Source organism: Branchiostoma lanceolatum, chromosome 4 (assembly GCF_035083965.1).
Source record: "Branchiostoma lanceolatum isolate klBraLanc5 chromosome 4, klBraLanc5.hap2, whole genome shotgun sequence".
Lineage (NCBI taxonomy): Eukaryota > Metazoa > Chordata > Leptocardii > Amphioxiformes > Branchiostomatidae > Branchiostoma > Branchiostoma lanceolatum.
The window spans coordinates 10,502,901-10,525,688 of NC_089725.1; the positions used below are offsets into that span (position 1 = coordinate 10,502,901).

At 42.0% G+C, this 22,788-nt stretch overlaps 1 protein-coding gene across 1 annotated transcript; it reads right to left on the bottom strand.

Annotated features, from left to right (window-relative positions):
- Nucleotides 1-4,362: 4,362 nt before the first annotated feature.
- Nucleotides 4,363-19,887, bottom strand: LOC136434165 (mucin-like protein). Its single transcript, XM_066426932.1, has 23 exons — nt 19,857-19,887; nt 19,443-19,628; nt 18,752-18,935; nt 18,231-18,396; nt 17,866-17,928; nt 17,542-17,683; nt 16,914-17,054; nt 16,390-16,640; nt 15,899-16,067; nt 15,206-15,472; nt 14,502-14,844; nt 13,930-14,129; nt 13,312-13,437; nt 12,722-12,841; nt 12,169-12,309; nt 11,793-11,918; nt 8,913-9,038; nt 8,356-8,772; nt 8,093-8,160; nt 6,436-6,551; nt 5,712-5,968; nt 5,150-5,303; nt 4,363-4,538 (listed from the first exon to the last, which is right to left on the bottom strand). The coding sequence occupies exons 1-23, from the start codon at nt 19,885-19,887 to the stop codon at nt 4,367-4,369; spliced, it is 3,966 nt and encodes a 1,321-aa protein (XP_066283029.1). The 3' UTR covers nt 4,363-4,366.
- Nucleotides 19,888-22,788: the final 2,901 nt, after the last annotated feature.

The window sequence follows — 22,788 nt, forward strand, 5'->3', positions numbered from 1 at the left end:
AGGGTGACATCACGGGAGAGACCTTGCACTGTTGGTCCTGTTGTTGCCATGGTGTTTGGACACTGATGCGCATAAGATCACAAAAAACATCAGCCACGATGCATACCATCGATATGCTATGACAAAATGGCGGAGCAAGGTTAAAGGTGACAACAACAAAGATAAATAACACTCCATGTGGTTCACCGACCTGTACATATAGCTCGAATTAAAAGAAGGTTCGTCAATTGCCCAATATAGCAGGTCATGTACACTGCTATGATTTCCGCGAATCCCGTGCAGAATACTTGATGAGAATACTTTCCTTAGCCGTTTGGAAAAACTGTCGTTTGATCTAGTGTTCTGTTTCTGCTGTGTTACAATGCCAGGGTCGTCTTGTTTACTTATAAGTTCAAGATAATGTATCCCTTACCAGCCAGACTGCTCGTTTGTTCTCAGGCTTTATGTGGCCATACGATACTGAACAAAATACTACACAAACAAGTGCCGTCATCCGAGACACACCGAGTGAATACACTTAAAGCACGTGAAATATCATGAACACTTTTGAGACTTGTCGGACACATTGTTAACTGTCTCGCAGCACAACCCCTGCAAAATAGACCTTTCTGTTGATGTGGCACGCAGTTATTTGTTTTAAAGAGTATCGTTTTCAATTTTGAGGCTGAAACAAAATGGGGTCCAGGAGACATTTGATAGGCCTTTTTGGCAACGCCCTAGGGACGAGCCTTATGGTACATTATTGTGTGCACAATGCAAGAATTCTAAAAGGTATTGTACAGGACTACACATGATATGGTATACCGAAATATAGGTTCTCCTTTCAAAACATTTTTTTTTACTTTGGAAATGACATTGGAATTTTGCGATTTTTTTGGTGCAATTTACAGTATGCATTTTCTCAGCTGTTTTTAAACGGACGAAAATTGGTGCGCTTTGTTGTCCTCCATATAATCAAATCAATATGGCCTAATGAAGAAATCAATCTCTACACCAGCTCAAACAGGACTGACCAATCCTATTGTCGAACAGATTAATTTCTCTAGTTTTTTCATCTAGCTAACCTTTATTTCATTAGACCACGGAAATGTACAAAATCATAATTCAGTTGAAAGAAGACGGCATGAGTGGATGTTGATTTGAATAATGAAAAAGTCATGTTTGAAAAAAGATCATACCAACTCTTTAATAATATCGAGTTTTCTACTTTCAGATCAGGCACAGGTTTGATTTTTTTTGAAGACGACAAAATCTTACACATCCTTTCGTGTCCTTGTGGTAATTCTTCACTACTCAAATTCAGCGGAAAACAAATCAATTTTATAAATCATAGAATATATATCAATCGGTCACGTATTTCAGACATTTTCAAAGCTAAAAATTCAATAAACACATTATACACGTATCTGTAATTCATTGGTGTAATTGATAATTCATTCACGTTAACAGGAAAATTGACTCGGCGGAATAAAGCAGTGCAACAGAAAAAAATCATATACAGTGGAATGTGTGGCTTATGTACAGTAAGAACATGGGACTATCGACCTGTTATATACCTCGTGAAAAGCAGTCCTTAAAGACCCCAGTAAAAATATATAAATACGGGATAATGTAAACTATAGCCTTCAGTATGCGCCTGGCAGCCGTACAGTGCACATCAGTGGAGGCCTGGCTGAGAAAGTTTACCATGTACAAGTTACTCTTCAAGTCATGTTTGAATTCTATAGATAACATATAAGAATTTGAAGTATGGCTACACATAAAGAAGTTAGCTTGAAGGACAGTTAGCCAAGAAATAAAGTAATGACAACACTGGCTTGCAATTTAGTTTGAGACATTGGCTAGCAGTTATATGTACTGTTCTATAGAGCCCTATTCTATGCTGGTTACAACAACAAGAAGACGCAAAAAATCCCAAGTCATATTTCTAGACACACAACCTAGGCTAATGTTGGGAAGACATCGGAAATTTATATCCATTTAGACACTCTAACACAACGTTGACAGGGTGGATTTGAAAGTTTGAAAATTTGAACAAGGTTGGCTTCCCCTAAACTGAAAGTTGTAGATAGCATTGTCCTGATTATCCAAGGGATCTTATCTGATTGAAACTTCCTTGGATTATGTGACTTTTTGATAGATATCTGGGCCATTCTGCATGGTTTGATACTGTTCATAGAAAAACCAGTACAGAAAAAAGTTTGAATTCTCTGACAGTTATTATGGTAATCTGTCCCTGCTATTGTCCCAGGCTGGCAGACATCTAATCCTTTTATGAATTTATGTGGTTATGGGGGATTAATCCAGCCCTCAACCTGCTGGGCAGCTCACAGTAGGAGCACTCCCTTTACGACTTCCCCAGGGCAAGGTTTTGGTTCCTTTAAATGATTTATTATCAAATTCAATACGACATCAAAAGCTACAACAACAATAATGCGGTGGCACAAGTATTTCTGTGAACAAATAAACAAACCAGTCATTCTAACAAAGTAAAGTTTCTAATTCTGAACACATCGATATCGCATCATGGGCAGAAATGCATAGTTTACAGTTAACACGTTGAAATAACAGCAAGACAACTTCAACATCGACACAGAAAGACACACACACAAACAAATACAGCACTGTAGTCTTAAAAAGTTCTCATGTAATGCTACGGCCACATTTGCGGGTTGAGTTTATTTACCTCCGTGTTAAAAACATCCAGGGGTCCCGGCCGTGCCCAAAAATAGCCCGGGAGGCACTAGGGGTGCCACAATGGGCCATGTAGGGGTAACACACGGTGGTCAAAAAGGCCTTGATTTTTCCTCACTTGTAAAGCATGCATATTGATGAGGAATCGATGTCAATCACCCCTGTCACTACTGGCAACGATAGCTGATTGGTTTACGTCTTTGCAGGCGGGAACTAGATTTGTTTTGGTTGCACCAAGCCGAGCAGGATTTTGCCCGCGAACTTGTCCTTTTCAAATGCACGCCTTGTCTCCGCCTCTATTGTTCTCTGGTTAACACATTAACAATACCCCAGTTTTAATTTCAATCATTCCCACGCTCTCAAGCTTCATACTGACACCACCGTTTCAATTCTTTCTTAGCTAACGGGGGGTGCCCAAATATCGGACGTTTTTTTACGCGCTGGAACTCACGGCGCTCCATTGCTGGTTGCCAGAGAATGGTCATGTTTTAATGAATGAATTTTGAACACATTCATCTAAAGACCATACTTGGACAAGAAATGTATTCATACTGTTCCTGGGCCCTTCATGCTCCGCGTTACATGCGGAAGACGCTGTGAGACATTTTCACGAATGTACCTTCTGATTTAGTGCTACGCCAGATAGTGTGCCTAACTTCCTACGCTTTGGTAATTTTGCTCTCTTCGGAAGTTAGTGATGAAGTTAGGGAAATGTAAATTAGGCTTGAAGTCTGCTATATTCTAGCTTTCTTTTGACCGGAAAATTTTGACTGTGTGCACTTCTCACGTCATGTGAGAAGGGCTATATCTAGCGCATCCCAGTTCATGTTTCCACGGGAAATAGGCTACTACGCGGCCCGACGTACGTATTGAATACGGCCCGACTTACGAAATCATTACGAATAAACGACACCGCTGACATCAACAATACTCCGTCTACTTATTGGGAAATATCTTCGCCATCTCTGTATTCAGTTTCCTTTTCATAGACGGTACCAATCACATGTTAGAGCGTAACAAAACTGTGCGTTGAATCGTTTCGCCACCATCGCGGCCCCCAAAAATGGCGGGAAAACAACGTCGTCAGACGACAGCAATGTTTACGTTGTTTTTCTTTGGTCGGTTTTCTTCTCAACAAACACTTAAAGACCCAAATTTTTAGTGTTTTATGAAGTTATTTTTCTTATGTGTATGATAGCTGTGTGACTTATGTATCTGCTTGGCACAGGTCGTATATTCAGGTGCCGGGCCGTCTAGCTACGCAGTGACCCTCTACTTAGCGCTACCATCATTATTGTCAAAATACTACTTTTCGACAAAACAAGAAATGAATATGTACACATATGTTTTGAATGTAAATGACAATCATGTGCATGAACCTGGGTTATTTACCTTCCTTATCAGCTTAGTTATTGGACACAAACACGGCGTACTTATGCAAAATAAGATCAGTAAAAAATCCGTGCGATGTTAGGGCGCGTCGATGTTCGGGCGCCCCCCGTTATATTTTGGAATACCCTACGACACAGAACGCCCAAACTAAGGCCATCAAGAAATCGCAGTGTGCAAAAGTGCAAAAATACAGCCCGTAAATTGCCCAACAGGGCCCCTTTTCCGTAGCATAAGACGTTCACTGATTAAGAAAAACAGCTGTTAATCATATTTGTATCTGCTACTCCCAGAGGTTGGTCTTCTTGAGGAAGGGTGAATCTCTCCCTTTCAGTGAGATGGTGGACAGCTGTGGGTCCATGCGCCACCCGTGATCTGGAGAAGGGACGCTGTACCCGAGATCTGGAGGAGGGGCGCTGTGTACGTTGATGGGCGCTTGGCGACATGTCTTGGTCCTGATGAGGCAGAAGAGGTAGGTCATTATCGATCATCATTATCGAAGAGCACCTTGTATGTCACAAGTTTCATACTACAGTTTTATATATTGAGGCATAACCAAAGGTTAGTGTGATAACATTATTCTATCTGATATATTGTTGGAAGAAACATACTTTGTTTAGTAAACCTAACACCTTTTCTAGCTTTGGCCTCACTGACTTGGTTTTGTGACATCCACGTGTGCATCGACTATCGCCCGAAACAGGTACAGGCGCCTTTTACATACATTACAGCGTTAAGAACGACTTTTAGGACTTTCCGAAAAAACTACAGATTAAATCTGACTCTGACATAAAACGCCTGGCCCATTTCTATGCGCCGTGCAAGGAGCGCATGTAACACACTCGTAGAAACGCCACCTATATTCACGACACATTTCTCGTAAATACGGGATGAAATCAAGAATAACCGTACATGCAAATGCAACGCATATTTAGCAAGAAAAAGAGTTGTGTAGCTAAGACACACCATTCCTCACATTGCTATTGTCTTCCTAAAATAGAAGTATATGTTACCTTATGCAAATATCCCTCCCTAACTAAGAGTACACATTTGCAATACATTGTACCTTTTGCAGAACCATGTAGTCCCAATAACTGCCACAATGATCACGGCCACGGCCACGGCCCCGCAGATCGCGATGATCACAGTTTGGATCGGGAACCCCGGTTCTTCTGGTTCAGTCTCTCCTTGTCCCTTCGTAGGTATCATGGTAGTGACATCTGCAAGAATATAGCGCAAAATCCTTAGATATATACACTGACAGGGATTTATAGCATACTGATACATGTAGTATGTACAATGGATATGTGACATATGTCCTTTAGATTGCCTAACGCCTTCTTTCCACTAAAGACTGCGGCCGCTGAGCGACTAAACACTTGGAAAGTCGATAAAAACAGACCTTTCGCATGTTTTGCTGTCTTTTAAATCGTACTTGAACATCGTGAATCGTATTCCAACTATAAATCACACAGATCCAATTCAGATCGCTCAGCGATCGCCGTCTAGTGAAAATGTAACCTCAAGAGTACAGCCCGCCCTCCCTTTGACAACGTTTCTTTCATTGAAATACAGTCTGAAGGGGATATCACGTTTTATCTGACAAGACGTACAAGGCACTTTCTTACCTTTGCCGTAGATGTAGTCTAGCAGCGGCAATACACCTGCAATGCTTCCTGCATCTCCGAGAGCCACCGCCACTTCCTCCACGGACGTGTCCATCATCATCTGGACGTAGGAGATGGAGACGGGACGGAGGTTTGTTCCCAGACTGTCCGGGTGTGCCACGAAGAACGCCAGGAGGGTTTGCCCGGCGACTGGTGACTGCTGCGGGTACCCAGGAGGGATAAAGACTAGCTCGACAGTGTACACAGCGGCGATGTAGCTGCAAGAAATATCAAGGATATGATGACTCAAGAAAATCAAATATCACACACGACAGTAAACTTCTATCTAAAAGAAGAATTGGTGAGGACAGAAATTCCTACGTTGGAGAGTTTTCCCACAAAGTTGTAATGTCAGCGAAAATTTTGACACGTCACATGCATATGTCATTCTGAGGTCACAACAAAACAAGAAAAGAGGGCTGAGAGAGGATTATACAGTCAGTCACGTTTGGGACCGCATTCTTCACACCGCAGTAGCAACACCTAGCTGCAATGCGAAGTAGAACCTGTCTATATTTTCCTTTATTTTTCTTTCTTGGGGAAAGTCACCGAAGCATCGGATAGACAAAACTATTGGTTGTGTATAAAGATCTTTGTTTCCAAAACTACATTTTTCCGAGTGCACAAGTAGCTAGCAGGTCGAAGCATATAAGGGCTTGTGAGAAAAAAATCAGACGATACGTACGATCTCGCGGGTCCAGACACTCTGCAGTCGGCAAGCTCGTGCAGATGCCTCCGGCAGAATGACGTCATCTCCCTGGCCACGGCAGCCTTGAAATTTTCCAGTCTGTCAGCCGTCAGCTAGAGAGGAGAAGATGTAACGCAATTTGTTTGTTTGTTTGAATCTTTGTTTATTCATGATAAGCTCAAATGGGCACGCAGGCCGCTTTTCATTGAGGTCATGAGGGAAGAGGTAAGGGTCAGATACAATATAACAGAGATACACAGTCATTTGAGTCCTAGACCCCGTTCACACTCATTTTTTTCAATCGCGATTGAAGTATAATCGCGATTGAATCGATCCGATCGCGATTGATTTTTTCAGTGTGAACGCTCCCAATCGCGATTGGAACGATCCAAAACGATCCAATCGCGATTGGATTGTAACTACCTCCGGAGGTAGTTTGGTTGGATTAATCGCGATCGGATCCAATCCAATCCCATCAAATTTTGAGTGTGAACACAACTACGATTCATTCCATCGCGATCGGCGGAGATTTTGGCTGGTTCCGGGGGTGGGAGGTCATACATGCGGGTACGTGGGGTCATAGTTCGCATCGCGCGGGAAAACAAACCCAATTCGCACGTCAGATCGCTCTTTTATAACAACAACAACTTTTCATCGTCAACAATGCCCAAGAAGAAGAATAAAACTCCGTCAGCAACTTCAGCTGGTGGCAGATGGCGCGATGAGGAGACCAGGGTCCTCATCGCAATCTGGGAGAGAGAGGAGGTGCAGGCCAAACTGGGGAAATGTCACCGAAAGAGGGACATTTACCGCACCAAGTGACAATGTCTAGCGGAAAAATAGACACAAAACAAGGACAACAAGGACAACAACAACATTTACCAGATGATCGCCGATAGCATGCTTCAATCGTGCTTCAATCGCGATCGGATCACGGCGTACTTTAATCCACTTGGCGAAAAGCAGTGTGAACGCAAAAGTTTCTTTGCGTTCAATCGCGATCGGATCGATTCAATCGCGATTATACTTCAATCGCGATTGAAAAAAATGAGTGTGAACGGGGTCCTACTAATAACTCTATCAACATATATAATTACATATTTATGGTACAACAATATACAATTTCTACAACATACAACATAAAGTAGGGCGAAAGCTGGTTCATGGTCCGTGTCCGTTCGTTTAGTTCATTTCCGTTACTTAAAGAGTCCCTTGAAGGAAGTCAGATTCGGAGGCGTACGTGTGTCTGGCGGTAGGCTGTAAATATTTGGAATATTTGCTCTGAGTTTATAACTAATAATCGTAAGCTTGCAGTGTGTGGTAGCAGAATGCGTGTAAGTGGCATTATTCATAATGAATAAATGAACAATCATATTCCGAAAATAGTTACTCAAGCAACTGGATAAGATTTTCATATAGTCAGTTAAACATGACTGTTTCAAAATCTTATTGGCGTATCTTACTACCTGGATGTCTAACCTTCATCAACGAAACAATATACATATTTTCAAGGAACAATGTACAATTTATGTGTGTATAAAAGCAGAAAAAAGTTTGCATGGATTGATATAGCACTGCTAAACAATCTGAAATATAATCAGTCAAAACATCTAATGGCCCACTCGTTAAATGATGTAGTAGATTATTTGCTCACCTCGTCTATATCCATGTTCAGCGTCAGTAAAAGGGTGTTCATCTCCAATTCGCCAGGTGCACTTGCTTCTGTTTGAAAATAAAAGTACAGGAAATAAGAAACTACTATTGTTAGAGGAACATTTTTCAATTAAAGAAACGCAGGAATACATAACGCCAAGGGAAATACTAGGTCTTGATACTTAGTTTTTCACCTCAACAAATCAGCTTGGCGATGTACCCTGCACACAACTGAGAGGTTTGAACGTAACATAATTAAGATACCTTTGGTGGTCAGCAGGCCATTTACTGCCGTAGTAAGTGGATTTGTATCCCCGTGATGCATTGTAGTCTCTCCCTCCTCTTCCGAAGAGAACTCAGACGCAGTTGTAGCAGATCGGGTCAGCAACGAAGAGCCTTCAGTTGTTTTTCGTGCAGTTGTTGGAGTCGACGATCTGTATTGAACTCCGGTTGTACGCTGTTCTTCATCACTCGATGGCGAGGTTGTCACTCCAGCTTCTACATCCACTGTGGATCGTTTAGTGATCTGGCTGGTGCTGACTGAGGATGATGCCATGGACTCCGTTGTGTCTTTCCTGGCCGACACTGTAACAGGTGATGTAAGCATTGACATCGTTGGCCCAGAAGTTGTTGCAGTTGTAGTTGGCATTGTCGTGGGGTGTGGCGTTGTAGTGAGGGACTCTGCAAGATGAGAGTGTTCTTTAAACTGACACATGATCACTTACACCAGTTGTTTAGTTTCACACATATGAAGGATTTAGAGAAATCTCATCTACATAAAGAAGTGAACCAACTTAAAATCATAATTTCAAGATTCTTACCTCTCACGCATGCGCCATCAACGAGTATGGTTCCTTCCTCGCAGACGCATGAGTAGGTCCCTACCGCGTTCTCGCAAACCTCGTTGGATGAACAGTTAAAGAGACCCTCGAAACATTCATCGATATCTGGAAGGACATATCGTACATGGTTCACCTCTATGAATAAATAAATATCAACTGCAAATCTGCTAGTCTAGTGATAATTGCTTCGCGTGTGTGTGTGTGTGTGTGTGTTTGTTTGTTTGTTTGTTTTCATACGTTTCCCTCATTGAAGTAGTGAATGTACCTTTGTTGGCAAGACGAAATGTCAATCGGACGAAAAAAATCATGTTCACCTAATGTGGGGGCTATCTTGGGATGAAAGCGCTTATCAATATCAATTTTCTCATGTTGGATGCTAGTAAGGTTTCCAAGCTTCCAAGCAGCTACTGTAGCAATAAAACATCGCAGGGTCGTGATAGAAAGGGATGTATAATTGTATCTTACCCTGACAGGGTTGTACTGGATTCTCCTGATGGAAAGGGATGTATAATTGTATCTTACCCTGGCAGGGTTGTACTGGATTCTCCTGATAGAAAGGGATGTATAATTGTATCTTACCCTGACAGGGTTGTACTAGATTCTCCTGATAGAAAGGGATGTATAATTGTATCTTACCCTGACAGGGTTGTACTGGATTCTCCTGATAGAAAGGGATGTATAATTGTATCTTACCCTGGCAGGGTTGTACTGGATTCTCCTGATAGAAAGGGATGTATAATTGTATCTTACCCTGGCAGGGTTGTACTGGATTCTCCTGATAGAAAGGGATGTATAATTGTATCTTACCCTGACAGGGTTGTACTGGATTCTCCTGATAGAAAGGGATGTATAATTGTATCTTACCCTGGCAGGGTTGTACTGGATTCTCCTGATAGAAAGTGATGTATAATTGTATCTTACCCTGGCAGGGTTGTACTGGATTCTCCTGATAGAAAGGGATGTATAATTGTATCTTACCCTGACAGGGTTGTACTGGATTCTCCTGATGGAAAGGGATGTATAATTGTATCTTACCCTGACAGGGTTGTACTGGATTCTCCTGATAGAAAGTGATGTATAATTGTATCTTACCCTGGCAGGGTTGTACTGGATTCTCCTGATGGAAAGGGATGTATAATTGTATCTTACCCTGACAGGGTTGTACTGGATTCTCCTGATGGAAAGGGATGTATAATTGTATCTTACCCTGACAGGGTTGTACTAGATTCTCCTGATAGAAAGGGATGTATAATTGTATCTTACCCTGACAGGGTTGTACTGGATTCTCCTGATGGAAAGGGATGTATAATTGTATCTTACCCTGGCAGGGTTGTACTGGATTCTCCTGATGGAAAGGGATGTATAATTGTATCTTACCCTGGCAGGGTTGTACTGGATTCTCCTGATAGAAAGGGATGTATAATTGTATCTTACCCTGGCAGGGTTGTACTGGATTCTCCTGATGGAAAGGGATGTATAATTGTATCTTACCCTGACAGGGTTGTACTGGATTCTCCTGATGGAAAGGGATGTATAATTGTATCTTACCCTGACAGGGTTGTACTAGATTCTCCTGATAGAAAGGGATGTATAATTGTATCTTACCCTGACAGGGTTGTACTGGATTCTCCTGATGGAAAGGGATGTATAATTGTATCTTACCCTGGCAGGGTTGTACTGGATTCTCCTGATGGAAAGGGATGTATAATTGTATCTTACCCTGGCAGGGTTGTACTGGATTCTCCTGATAGAAAGGGATGTATAATTGTATCTTACCCTGGCAGGGTTGTACTGGATTCTCCTGATAGAAAGGGATGTATAATTGTATCTTACCCTGGCAGGGTTGTACTGGATTCTCCTGATAGAAAGGGATGTATAATTGTATCTTACCCTGGCAGGGTTGTACTGGATTCTCCTGATAGAAAGTGATGTATAATTGTATCTTACCCTGACAGGGTTGTACTGGATTCTCCTGATAGAAAGGGATGTATAATTGTATCTTACCCTGGCAGGGTTGTACTAGATTCTCCTGATAGAAAGGGATGTATAATTGTATCTTACCCTGACAGGGTTGTACTGGATTCTCCTGATGGAAAGGGATGTATAATTGTATCTTACCCTGGCAGGGTTGTACTGGATTCTCCTGATGGAAAGGGATGTATAATTGTATCTTACCCTGGCAGGGTTGTACTGGATTCTCCTGATAGAAAGGGATGTATAATTGTATCTTACCCTGGCAGGGTTGTACTGGATTCTCCTGATAGAAAGGGATGTATAATTGTATCTTACCCTGACAGGGTTGTACTGGATTCTCCTGATAGAAAGGGATGTATAATTGTATCTTACCCTGACAGGGTTGTACTGGATTCTCCTGATAGAAAGTGATGTATAATTGTATCTTACCCTGGCAGGGTTGTACTGGATTCTCCTGATAGAAAGGGATGTATAATTGTATCTTAACCTGACAGGGTTGTACTGGATTCTCCTGATAGAAAGTGATGTATAATTGTATCTTACCCTGGCAGGGTTGTACTGGATTCTCCTGATAGAAAGGGATGTATAATTGTATCTTACCCTGGCAGGGTTGTACTGGATTCTCCTGATAGAAAGGGATGTATAATTGTATCTTACCCTGGCAGGGTTGTACTGGATTCTCCTGAAAGAAAGGGATGTATAATTGTATCTTACCCTGGCAGGGTTGTACTGGATTCTCCTGAAAGAAAGGGATGTATAATTGTATCTTACCCTGGCAGGGTTGTACTGGATTCTCCTGAAAGAAAGGGATGTATAATTGTATCTTACCCTGACAGGGTTGTACTAGATTCTCCTGATAGAAAGTGATGTATAATTGTATCTTACCCTGGCAGGGTTGTACTGGGTTGTCCGTTAGTTCATATCCGTCCTCACAGTAGCACTCGTACGCGCCCATCGTGTTGTTACACCGCTGGTCACAGTGGCTGTCTCCAGTAAGGCATTCATCAATGTCTGGAATAAACATAATACCAAACTGCATTAGAACATATCACAGCTAAGGATTCAATGCCTTCTTGTTTCGTGGCAAATGAATCAAATTAAGTATTGAAAACATATAAATATTAATAGGTATTGTACATGTGGCTCTAGGCATGGCCAATGTTTATCTTGGGCATATTTGCCCCTCAAGTGATGAAATGTAAGCATTAAGATTAGCTCATTCTGCAACCGTTGAAATCTATATACATACGGTAGTACTGACCTTCGCATGTAACCCCGTCACTGTTTCGCTGATATCCTGCCATACACACGCAAGTCGCTATTCCAGAAGATGAGTTTATGGCACACCAGCCGTAGTCCTCGTCACAACCTGGGTTATTCTCAGCACTGCAGGGGTTGGTTGCTGGAAAACAGAAGTTGTCCTTCGAGTTATTCTTTTTTGGTATTAAGCCTTTCAAAACTTCAAATTCCTGTGAGAACCACCTTCATAGCGAAATGATATTTTCCAAACAAGGTTACAAGAGGTATAAGGTTTAGTGCACATGATCACATGGGAAAACAATCATCTTGTGCTGCTTGTGAAACTGTCTTTAATTACTTGATTTTCGCCTCATGCAAACGGATTATATCAGCTTCAGAGAAAGATAAGACTGATTGTTGTTATTCGTTTTTCGTCTATCTGCCCATTAAACCACAATTCCCTTTGTAATGTCTTTGTCAGCAGGACTAGCCACAGGCTAGTTGGGCTGGTTGTGTGTCCTGAACAGCCAAACCAATAGATAGAAAAATAATACACGACAAGTATGAAAACTTACGTTCACAGTCCTGTCCATCTGCTGCGAGCATGAAGCCGTCCTGACAGCTACAGTTGAAGGACCCGTCGTTGTTCAGACAAAGTTGGGTGCAATTGTTCGGGAGATCACATTCGTTGACATCTGAAACAACAATAAGCAAAACATACAAACCTTTCCTACTAATTCTGAAGAATTCCCGACTTATCCAAAGCTACAGAAAGGTGCATAAAGTGAATCTTCAATAGTTTATATTCTGAAAAAGTGTAATTCTTTTTGGTTAGGGGTAAACATGCCTTGTTGATACTAATCCTAAAAATACTTAAGTACCAACCAACGCACGCCTTAATAGGCAAAGATATTAATACATCAACATTGCAGAGACACAAAATTTATAAATTTTCTAACGTAGACTGAATACAGTATGTACAGCACAAAGACCGATCTCAAAGCCCTTCCCACCTCCATCATAATTTAGAAATATCAAACATAAGAATACAAATTTGTGACGGACATGCAGTCACTCTCTCATTGGTCGAACCGATAATTGCCGTGTTATCCCTGGCTTAACTGTTAATTGTGATTGACAGTCAGGATCGGTCTACCGTGCTTACCTTCACATGTGACCCCGTCCTCCGTTAGGTAGTAGCCTTCGTTGCAGCCGCAGGAGAAGTTGCCGACGCTGTTGATGCAGTGGTGATGACAGACGGATCCCTCTCCGGTGGTGCACTCGTCAATGTCTGGAAATGGAAAGCAAGAAAATAAGATGTTACATACCTAGATAGACTCTTTATAGCTCATCAGTGTGGCGTAACGGCCAGAGTGTTGAGCTAAGAGCCAATAGGTTCTAGCGTCGATACCCGCCATGCCACGATGCCTTCGGGAAAGGTAGTTTACACGATATTCCTACCATGGTGGTGGAGTGACGCCTACCGAGCCTCTCGGCTTAAATTTGTCTAAAGTGTGCCAAAATACATACACGGATTTGGTGCGCTAAAGTGCCAACATTTGCACATTTACCACTAAGAACTGTAATTGATATAAAAAAGTAATACAATGGCGCGCGGTATTCAATATTCTAACGGAACCAATAGCAAAGAAAGAACGTATTCCACTCTTGTAGAAGGGCAGCGATGCTAGAAATAGATACTCATCTTAATCTACCTACTAGAGCTCCTAAACACTTTTGTGGTAAATGGTGTGTCAGAGACCCAGTGAACAAGTTTACTCACCGATACAGTTCTCGCCATCTCCGTTAAATCCCGGTGGGCAGTCTCCACAGTCGAACCCGTCGATGTCGGCTGGCGGGGGCCGGTCTGTGCACACCACCCCAGAGAAGCAGGGGTTAAAGTTCTCCACACATGCGTCGAGGTCGGTTTCGCACTTCTTTCCGGTGTACCCAGCAGGGCAGGTACATTCCAGGGTGACAAATCTACAAAGAAGTTGAAAACATATTTCAAGTTTACTACTTTTGTGTGTTCACTACAATGAAACAATTAACATGGTGAAAATATGATGTCTATGCTCAAATTTCCTGGAATTAGTGAGTCTCTGTAGCTCAACTGGTAACAGCCAGTTACAATCTCCTGGTTCCAATCTATAATAGTTGGGAAACCCCGGTTCAAATCCGACATGCTGGTTGGAGCTGTATTCGTGTTTTGGAAGGGACGTAAATGGGGGTCCTGTGATATACCTCGAGCACGTTAAAAGTCACGACAACTGCCTCATTACTCAGATGGGTACCTTCTGGCTGTACTTTAGATGAATATAACAAGATATAATCCCAAAAGGTAATAAAACATACTTTGTGTTTCCATCGCTGTTCTGTTCTTCTGCAGCTTCTCCCTCACAGACGCCACCATTCAGACAAGAACACATGTTGACGGTTGGCCAGAGCTGGGCCGTCGCGTTCTCCGAATTCGTCACGTCAATCTGTAGGTTGAACGGGTCATCTGACGTCACGAGCCAAGAGATCGTCGCCACGTTTCCAGCTAGGGACAGCGTGACGTCATCATCCGGGACCTCCGCTCCCAGTTCGAACATCATGTCGAGGCCATTTCTGTCGGTCGCGTTCAGGGTAAACTGGAGCCGTTCTCCAACCGTAGCGTTCACAACTTCTGGTCCGTGAAGCGTTGGCGGGAATATCTCTGCGATTGTTGTAAGTGATGAATACGTTTATAAAGATACAATAAAATATCCTCAACCAAACTAATATTCAAAACGTCAATTGAGAAGTTGGTGCACATATCAATGACCATGGCAAATATTAGCTTCAAATAGGCAATCGCCAAATCGTACACACTGCCACTGACGGTTGTGAATTGGTGAGTGGAGGGGCTTTTGGTCATACGCTCACAGGGATTTTGCTGTACCCACGCAGCACGGAAACACCATGTATAACCCTTACGGTTATACGTAAAAATGCATTGTTCAATTAACTACAGAATGGTTTATTGTTAATTTCCTAAGGAATTTTATGAATTGATAAACCAAAGTCACTCAACTTACCTCTGACAATCTTCTCGATTTCAAGGTCCTCCTTCATCACTACTGACAGCTCCCCAACTTCAACATCGCCGGTCTCAGAGATGTCAAAGAGACATTCCCTGTCGTCTCCACACACTGCGTTAGCCTGCTGCTCCAGTTCGGTGCTGCTGAAGATCACCTGGTCCGTGTAGTGCGGCACGTAGCTGCTGTCCTTGTACGAGCTGGTGGTCATGCCGGACTCGTAGAAAAATCTTGTTATCTTTGGACCGTCTTCTTCTGTCACTTGCCCTGGACAAGATAAAGAAAGTTACGTCGATGAAGGTACGACATCCAGGTAATCAGATACACAAGGTAACAGACGAAATGATGTTTTCTGTAAAGTCTGACCGTTTCCTTACTTCTATATATTTAATTCGGTAACTTGTACCTTACGGCAAAACTAGGAAAATAGATAATATTTTACGAAAACCTGTCTTGCATTACAGTGTCTATCATTCATTCTGTAGTTTTGAAATTGGTCAAATGGCTTTTGACAAAGTAGTCTTGTAAATGTTTGATAAAACATACATATAGCATATATATGATATAATCAGCTGCTGCCGTGCCGTGTGCCTGAAAGTTCGTGTGTTAGGCCAAAGCGCATCTGTACCGGCTACATATTTAACAGAAAACAGATACAACAGGTAAGGTTCACATTAACGTTTTAAAACTTACATGTTTCTCCGAATAGATTGAAGATGTCTTCCTCAGACGAGTCACTCGGTAAGACGCTCTCGTCAAAGGCCACGAAATCGTTCTCAGAGTTCCCGTCCCAGTAACCCAGCAGTCCCTTGGTCTTCTTTTGGTACTGATCAGGAACAGCATACTCCAAGTGTAGCATTGCCTGGTGTAATTGAAATTAGTTGGATGTCAAGTTACAATTACTATCAATTCACACACACAATTGAGTTGGATATTATGAGATGACAAAATTAATGATACAGATACTGATGGATTGCGTATTAGAATGTGTCCATTGCCATTTGTGCTAAGTATTCACACAAGGCAACGGTTTCTCAAGCAACTGGATAAGATTTGAAAGATTTCCAAAAAAAGTTTTTAAAAACTAACTGTTACATTGCGTATAATATTACGATATCTAAGCTCCATCGAAACTTAATGTTTATGTCAATGATATATGTCGTATAACTTAAGATGATGCGCACCTTTTGAGCCGTCACCTTTACAGACAGCTCGTTGTAGAAGAAGATCAGCAGTGAAGAGTTGGAAAGTGCAGACACAGACGCGATGTCCTCCACCTCCTCTTCATGTTGTAATTCTACAAAGAGCGTCATGTCGACGGCCGTATAGTTGACGTACAGCTGGAGGCCATCGGTTCCGACCAGGTTCACTTGGATTGGAGAGTGACCCATTTGATACGCGACTATGGAGGTGAACACTGTCGCGTGGCTCGTGCCTGAAAGAAAAATAACATCTCTTCAGTATTTTCCTTCAAAACAGTTTTCCTCCCACAACTAAAAAATGCGAAACATTCTTATTTGACTAGTCATGAAACTAACTCAACAGAAAGGAAAGCCCTTTAACGGATGAAGTTAAAAAACTGTTATGTTTACTCAGTATTTGTCAATATATCTATGTATGGTATATAGTACTTGATTTTGAATGCAAATATTTGTGTTTGCTGGCAAGGTGTGTATAGTAGAATTGTAAGTATTTTCATGATTCAGACCTTCAGCCTGAGACGTCCGGGCTTGGACCTGGTACTCTTCATCGTTGAGATCCAGAAGGACGTACTCGCCCAGGCCGTTGAAAGTGTAATTCCTCCCGTCCAGTGTCTGGATATGAGGATCGTACCACGACCTTGCAAGGGCTGAAGAATGATATATTTGTCTGATTATATTTTTTTCACAATTTTTATTTTTCATTCCCTGTTTGCCTTTTAGATCTTGGCTGACCCATACTACTTGACCTAAAACATTGACCTAAGGGCCTTCATTTGGCACAACAGAAGAACTCATTACAAAAGCTCAAATTACTAAATCTTACATACGACATTCTTCATGTATTGTTATGTCAATAAAGATATTTTCCCTTAGAAATCATAATCACACCTCTGTTGTATTTTATCAAACAATGAGACAAATTTATATTCATTCATTTATCTATTAGTTTGGCTGAAAAAGAAACACAGCCAAGGATGTCCAGCTAGCCCTGCGGACAAAGACAATTTAGGACGCCTAATGAAACTTTGGACAGAATTCAAGAAACCAATCTGGCTCATATGCATATCCATGTTACTGCGTTACACGTATACACCAATGAAACACGAAGGAACATGAAGTAACTGAACAACATACCGCAGCCAATGTTGTAGTTAGTGCAGCTGGAACCGGCACTTGGAACGGAGAGTGGACGAAGCTGTTTGAACTTGTTGCAGAAGTAGCTGGAGGAGCTGACACAGCAGTCTTGGTAAGCCTGTCTGTCTTCGTTCTGATTATTCTGTGCGGGTTAAGAATAGGAACACACAAAATGGACAACGAATGAAGCATCAAGTCTTGGCGTGTTCTTCCGATTCAAAATTGCAACCAGACAAAAGAGATTCCTTGCCACAACAGTCGTAAAATGGACATGATGAAGTCCATATCATTAGATAGAAATATGCAAAAAAGTTGTTACCTTACCACTACAAGATGTCCTCCCGCATGTCCTGACTTCAGCTTGCCATTACCAATCCTGTCTCTTGCCTGTATAGTTAACGGCATACATTTCAAAGCTTTGAATTGCAGCGACAAAAGTAAAAAATCAATTCTTTTCTCATTTTCATCAGTAGAGTTTATTTTGACTTTCTTTAGTTAAGGTCGGTTGTTCTTGATTTGCATTGTACGCTAGCAAAGTTGTGGAGCCGAAGAATGAAAATGCCTTTTAGGTTATGATCTAGATGAATGTTAGGTTGATGTGTATACATTCAGGCAAAGTTGTGTGCAAAAGAAAAGGTTCAAACAAACAAACGAAGTTTATGATGACTATGAATATAAAGTTTACATACACAAGGACACGGCCTCTTCCGTTCCCTCCAGTAGTAGCTTGGTCCATAACAGCAAATTTGCCACATTCGGTACATCCTGGAGTCCACGTAAGAGCGAACTTTGACCCTGCTGATCGCGCATATGTCACCGTGGTTTTGTCTGATGGAGAAGCCTGGCAAAGTGTACCTGTTTTATGAAGAAGAAAAAAAATAAATGAAGCATTGTAATAAGTTGTGTAGATTATTTGATGTGAGATGAATCACTGGAAAACAAACATCAATCAACAAATAACCTGATTGGGATAGAGACTCGGGCATGACAACAGTGCAAAAGTGCTTAGGCTTGATACATATGAATTATGAATCAATGTCAGGAAATAACTACTGTTACCTCCTTGCTCTGACATGGGCTTTTATAATCAATGACAAGAATGTGCAACATGTTCACATATTCCAATATCTACATATCATACTAAGCAAGTAATCGCACACGAAATAGTTCGACGAGCATGGGAAGGGATTAGACAAGGCAAAGACGGTACCTCCTATCATGATAGGCCTGCTCCAGGTTGCAGGGACAAGATCCGGGACGTGGCAACTCGTGGTAACCAGGCAGGGTAGTTGGAGTCTCGAAGTCCTGCTGGCGGATCCACGCCGAACAGTGCACTACAGATGCGGCAGGAGCAGGAGTAGCCGCCTGATCTTGTAGTGCAAACTTCCAGTAGCCTGCACCATGGATAAGTGTGTTTTGGTATCTTATCATCAGCAACTGTCATTGCAACAGCCACAATTTATCATTGCCACTTTGTTTGGCTTTGCACATCTGTTACGTACCGGTAGGTTTTGTTTTTCCAACAAAGAGCGTTTCACTAGATGTACATGACGTATCAATAACGTAAAGCTATACATAGAACCCAGCAGTTTCTATTAATATGGCGTCCATTCTTTATCTTTTCATGTCATTAGCTTACTTTGCATGACAAATCCGAATCGTTGATATTGTCATTGGCTATATGGTTAACTACCGGTGACGTTAATTTTGTAGTGAGAGATGATTTTATCGGATAACCCTGAGAAATGAAAACTTGCTAATCAAACGTCTCATATTTACACCAGTGGGAACCGGAAACAAGGGCTTAAGTGTAGTTTACGGCCAACGCACAGTAATTTCGTCGGGTTGCAAACTCGCCGTTTTAGGCTGCATACTACGCTTAAGCCGAAACAAGTACCCACCTGCTCTATTTGAAGGATGGAAGAACAGAGTCAACATCGCACTCGTTCCCGAATAGGGTGACATCCCCTCCACGTTGCCGGGTCCCAATCCCGATCCATCTCCGGCGCTGTATCCGGCAACTGCCGCGTCACGATTTGTTCTAACACGCGGAAGGTTACTGTCTCTACTGGGCTTTATCGGCTCGTCTGTTATAAAACACCAAGGATGACACGTTTGATGCAACATTCTTAGGAGATTGTTTCATTCGCTGTTTTGGTTAGTTTTCTACATGTTCACAATGCTGACGGACAAGAAGACGATTTTTAAAAGTATACTTATCATTTATCGAACAACGCCACACAGGTCATTTCAAACCAATTTGTAATGTGTGGTATGGAATACAGCATTATGTGTAGCCTTCAAGTGAAATGTACATGAACAGTACATTGCTATAAGCCGAGTCATGGTTTAAAATGCGCATGCGCAAATTCAAAGATGAATGTCCTATATTGTTTGAAGATTTTGTCTAGGCCATGCTTGATACCATGGATAAACGTGTCTTGCTTATCATACATATATCTTAGGGGCCTGCAACTTTGACATATTACCTACAATGCATCACGATGTGCATGCGCAGTTCAAACCGTGAACCAGCTTACTCTGACATACGTGGGGTAAACCATTCTTGCTTCAGCGGTGGGTAGACAAAAGTTGCGAACGAATGAGTGCCATCTGTGGATATGGCCAGCTGGAATGTATTTCGCTGTTGGCGAAGGACATGATCATTATGAATACTTGAACGACAATATGACATAAGATAGTATCATCGTATTTCATTGAATGAACAAAATCAGATACTGTAAATGCATTTAAGTTCGCCTGGTTTTTATTTCGCGGTAGGTAGAAAATTGAGTGTTCGCGGTGGTCTTAATTCGCGTTTGAAACAATAGTAGCGCTACAGTCATAGGTGGGCAAAAAGTTTCGCATTTACAGTATATAGCATAGAGCATACAAAAATATTTTAAGGTATTGGATGACGCAAACATGTTGCTTCATCAAAACAATATATAACGGACATAAGATACTATAATCTTCTTTGTCATAGGTGGCACGAACAGGTCAGAGGTCATCTCCTAGGGACGCCAACCTTTCTGAGGTCTCAGCAGCAACGAGCCGTTTTTACCCTACCAAAGTTGTTATTTTCCGGATTCTTGCCACCAACGACCCTGTGACATACTCAGGACCACGTAGATTGCAAACCTTGAGTCTTGTAACTTCTTAAAAGGGGATAAAACGTGCTTCGTTGCTGGGAGAAGCCGGTAGGGCTTGGCGCCCCGCCATGCATGACGCAGTAAGTAGGCTTACATGTACAGCCCTTATCTCAACTATAGCCTTGTAGTTTACATGAACATGGTAATCTAGACGTTGATATTTTGTGTTCGTTTGTGACCATTGATCCTATGTTTGTAAATTTTGATGCTTGAGAGGAATATTGTCCTCATTGCTTGTAATTAGATTTGATCGTTTCCATGGCTACTGGCGCCCGGCGCGCCCGTCCTAGCTAGCACACCTGTGGGACCTAGCTGATTATCGTTCTGACAGATTTAATGTTACTAAGTCTAGGTATTATGTTGTATTTTATGATGTGTACGAAATGATATGTGTAAACAATCTGAGACTTGTGGATTAGTAACTACTAGTGGATTAGTAACTACTAGTGTGAGTAATAAGTAGATGGTAATTTGCTGGTATTTTGGCGCCTATAATTCCCAGCTGGGAAACACAACGACTGCATGTTAGACTATTGGTACTACGCTCACGGTGTTTAAGAAACGATCCCAAAATGTTGGTAGCAAAAGCCATAGTAGTTAACCTGTTACTAGTGATGACATTAACATGTTGTTTGCTACATTGTACGGCGTCGCTAAGTCACTCGATTACTGACTGCCATACCCCCATCCCGCCAATATCAGAGTCTTGGATAAGTGGCACAATATGTAAACAAGCTTCCTTTGGAATGTATACCTTAGCTCGCATAATACCTCGACATCAAACCATCAGTACTACTACTGTACCGAGTCAAAGTAAGTCACTAAATTTTCTGAGTATCTGTATATTGTTGCTTGCTGGAGACATTTGTCCTAAGCCGGGACCGCTACCACAGCTGACCATAGCAACAACCAACGCCAGAAGCCTGAATCCTAACAGCAGCCAAGGAGCGGCGAAACTCACCGAACTTGAACTCCATTTACTAAATGACAATATCTCCATCATCGGTCTTACCGAAACATGGTTCAATGACTCCGTTCTTGACTCGGACATCAACATACCCGGCTACACCTCATTGTACAGAAAAGATCGGCAAGGTCAAGTTGGAGGCGGAGTTGCATTACTCGCCAATGATGTACTTGTGTGCAGACATAGACCTGACCTTGAGTCATGCAGCAGTCGTTGGCAGGACTTGTGGATTGAAACCAAAGTGGGAGGAAACAAGGTCCTCGTAGCCTGTGTTTACAGACCCCCAACTGCTCCTGAAGACTTCTACGAACAATTTGAAAATAGTGTTTCCAGGGCAGTGTCCGAAAAGGGACAGGTAGTCATCGTTGGTGACTTTAACTGCCATCACACAGCCTGGGGAGGATCGACTACCGACCAAAACGGCCACCTTCTAGCGGACATAATCGATAGATATGGACTCTACCAATCCCAACATGAGGGTACAAGGTTTACACAGACCAGCAGTAGTGTACTAGACTTAGTTATACTATCTGATCCTGGAAGAATCAATCGTATGTACACACTTGCACCTTTAACCACCTCCGATCATAGTTTAATTGTATGTGAACTCAATATGTACTTACCTAGCAACAATGTAAAGCGACACGTATGGCTGTATGATAAGGCAAACTTTGATACATTCCGGCATGAGTTACGAAAGGCCAACTGGGTCTCCTGTATGACAGGATCTATCGATAATATGTGGTGTAACTGGAAGGCTAAATTTTTGAAAATTGCTAAAAACACAATTCCCAACAAAATAGTCAAAGCATCTAATCGAGTTCATAAGCCATGGGTAACCCCGGACTTGCTTGACATGATCCGACAGAAAACTGAACTCTACCGAGTCTACAAGGCGTACCGAACACAGACAAATTGGACGAATTACACCTCGTACAAGAACTCGCTGACTTCTGAATTTCGTAAAGCTGAGCATGAGTATTATGCATCTATAGGTGACAAGATTCGAACCCCTAACGGATCAAAACTTCTGTGGTCTGTATTAAGCAAGATTACTGGAAAGGGGAAGATGAATATCCCGGCACTATCTAGCCAAGGACATTTAGTGAGTAAAGACACTGACAAAAC

What these genes read in the sequence shown, in the direction of transcription:
- LOC136434165 (XM_066426932.1), bottom strand. Translation starts at nt 19,887, where the DNA reads ATGACTCGGCTTATAGCAATGTACTGTTCAT. An exon ending in CAGGCCTATCATGATAGGAG is followed by an intron (nt 18,397 to 18,751) that starts GTACCGTCTTTG and finishes TTCATAAAACAG; the next exon opens with GTACACTTTGCCAGGCTTCT. An exon ending in AACAGCGATGGAAACACAAA is followed by an intron (nt 14,130 to 14,501) that starts GTATGTTTTATT and finishes ACTTCTTTGTAG; the next exon opens with ATTTGTCACCCTGGAATGTA.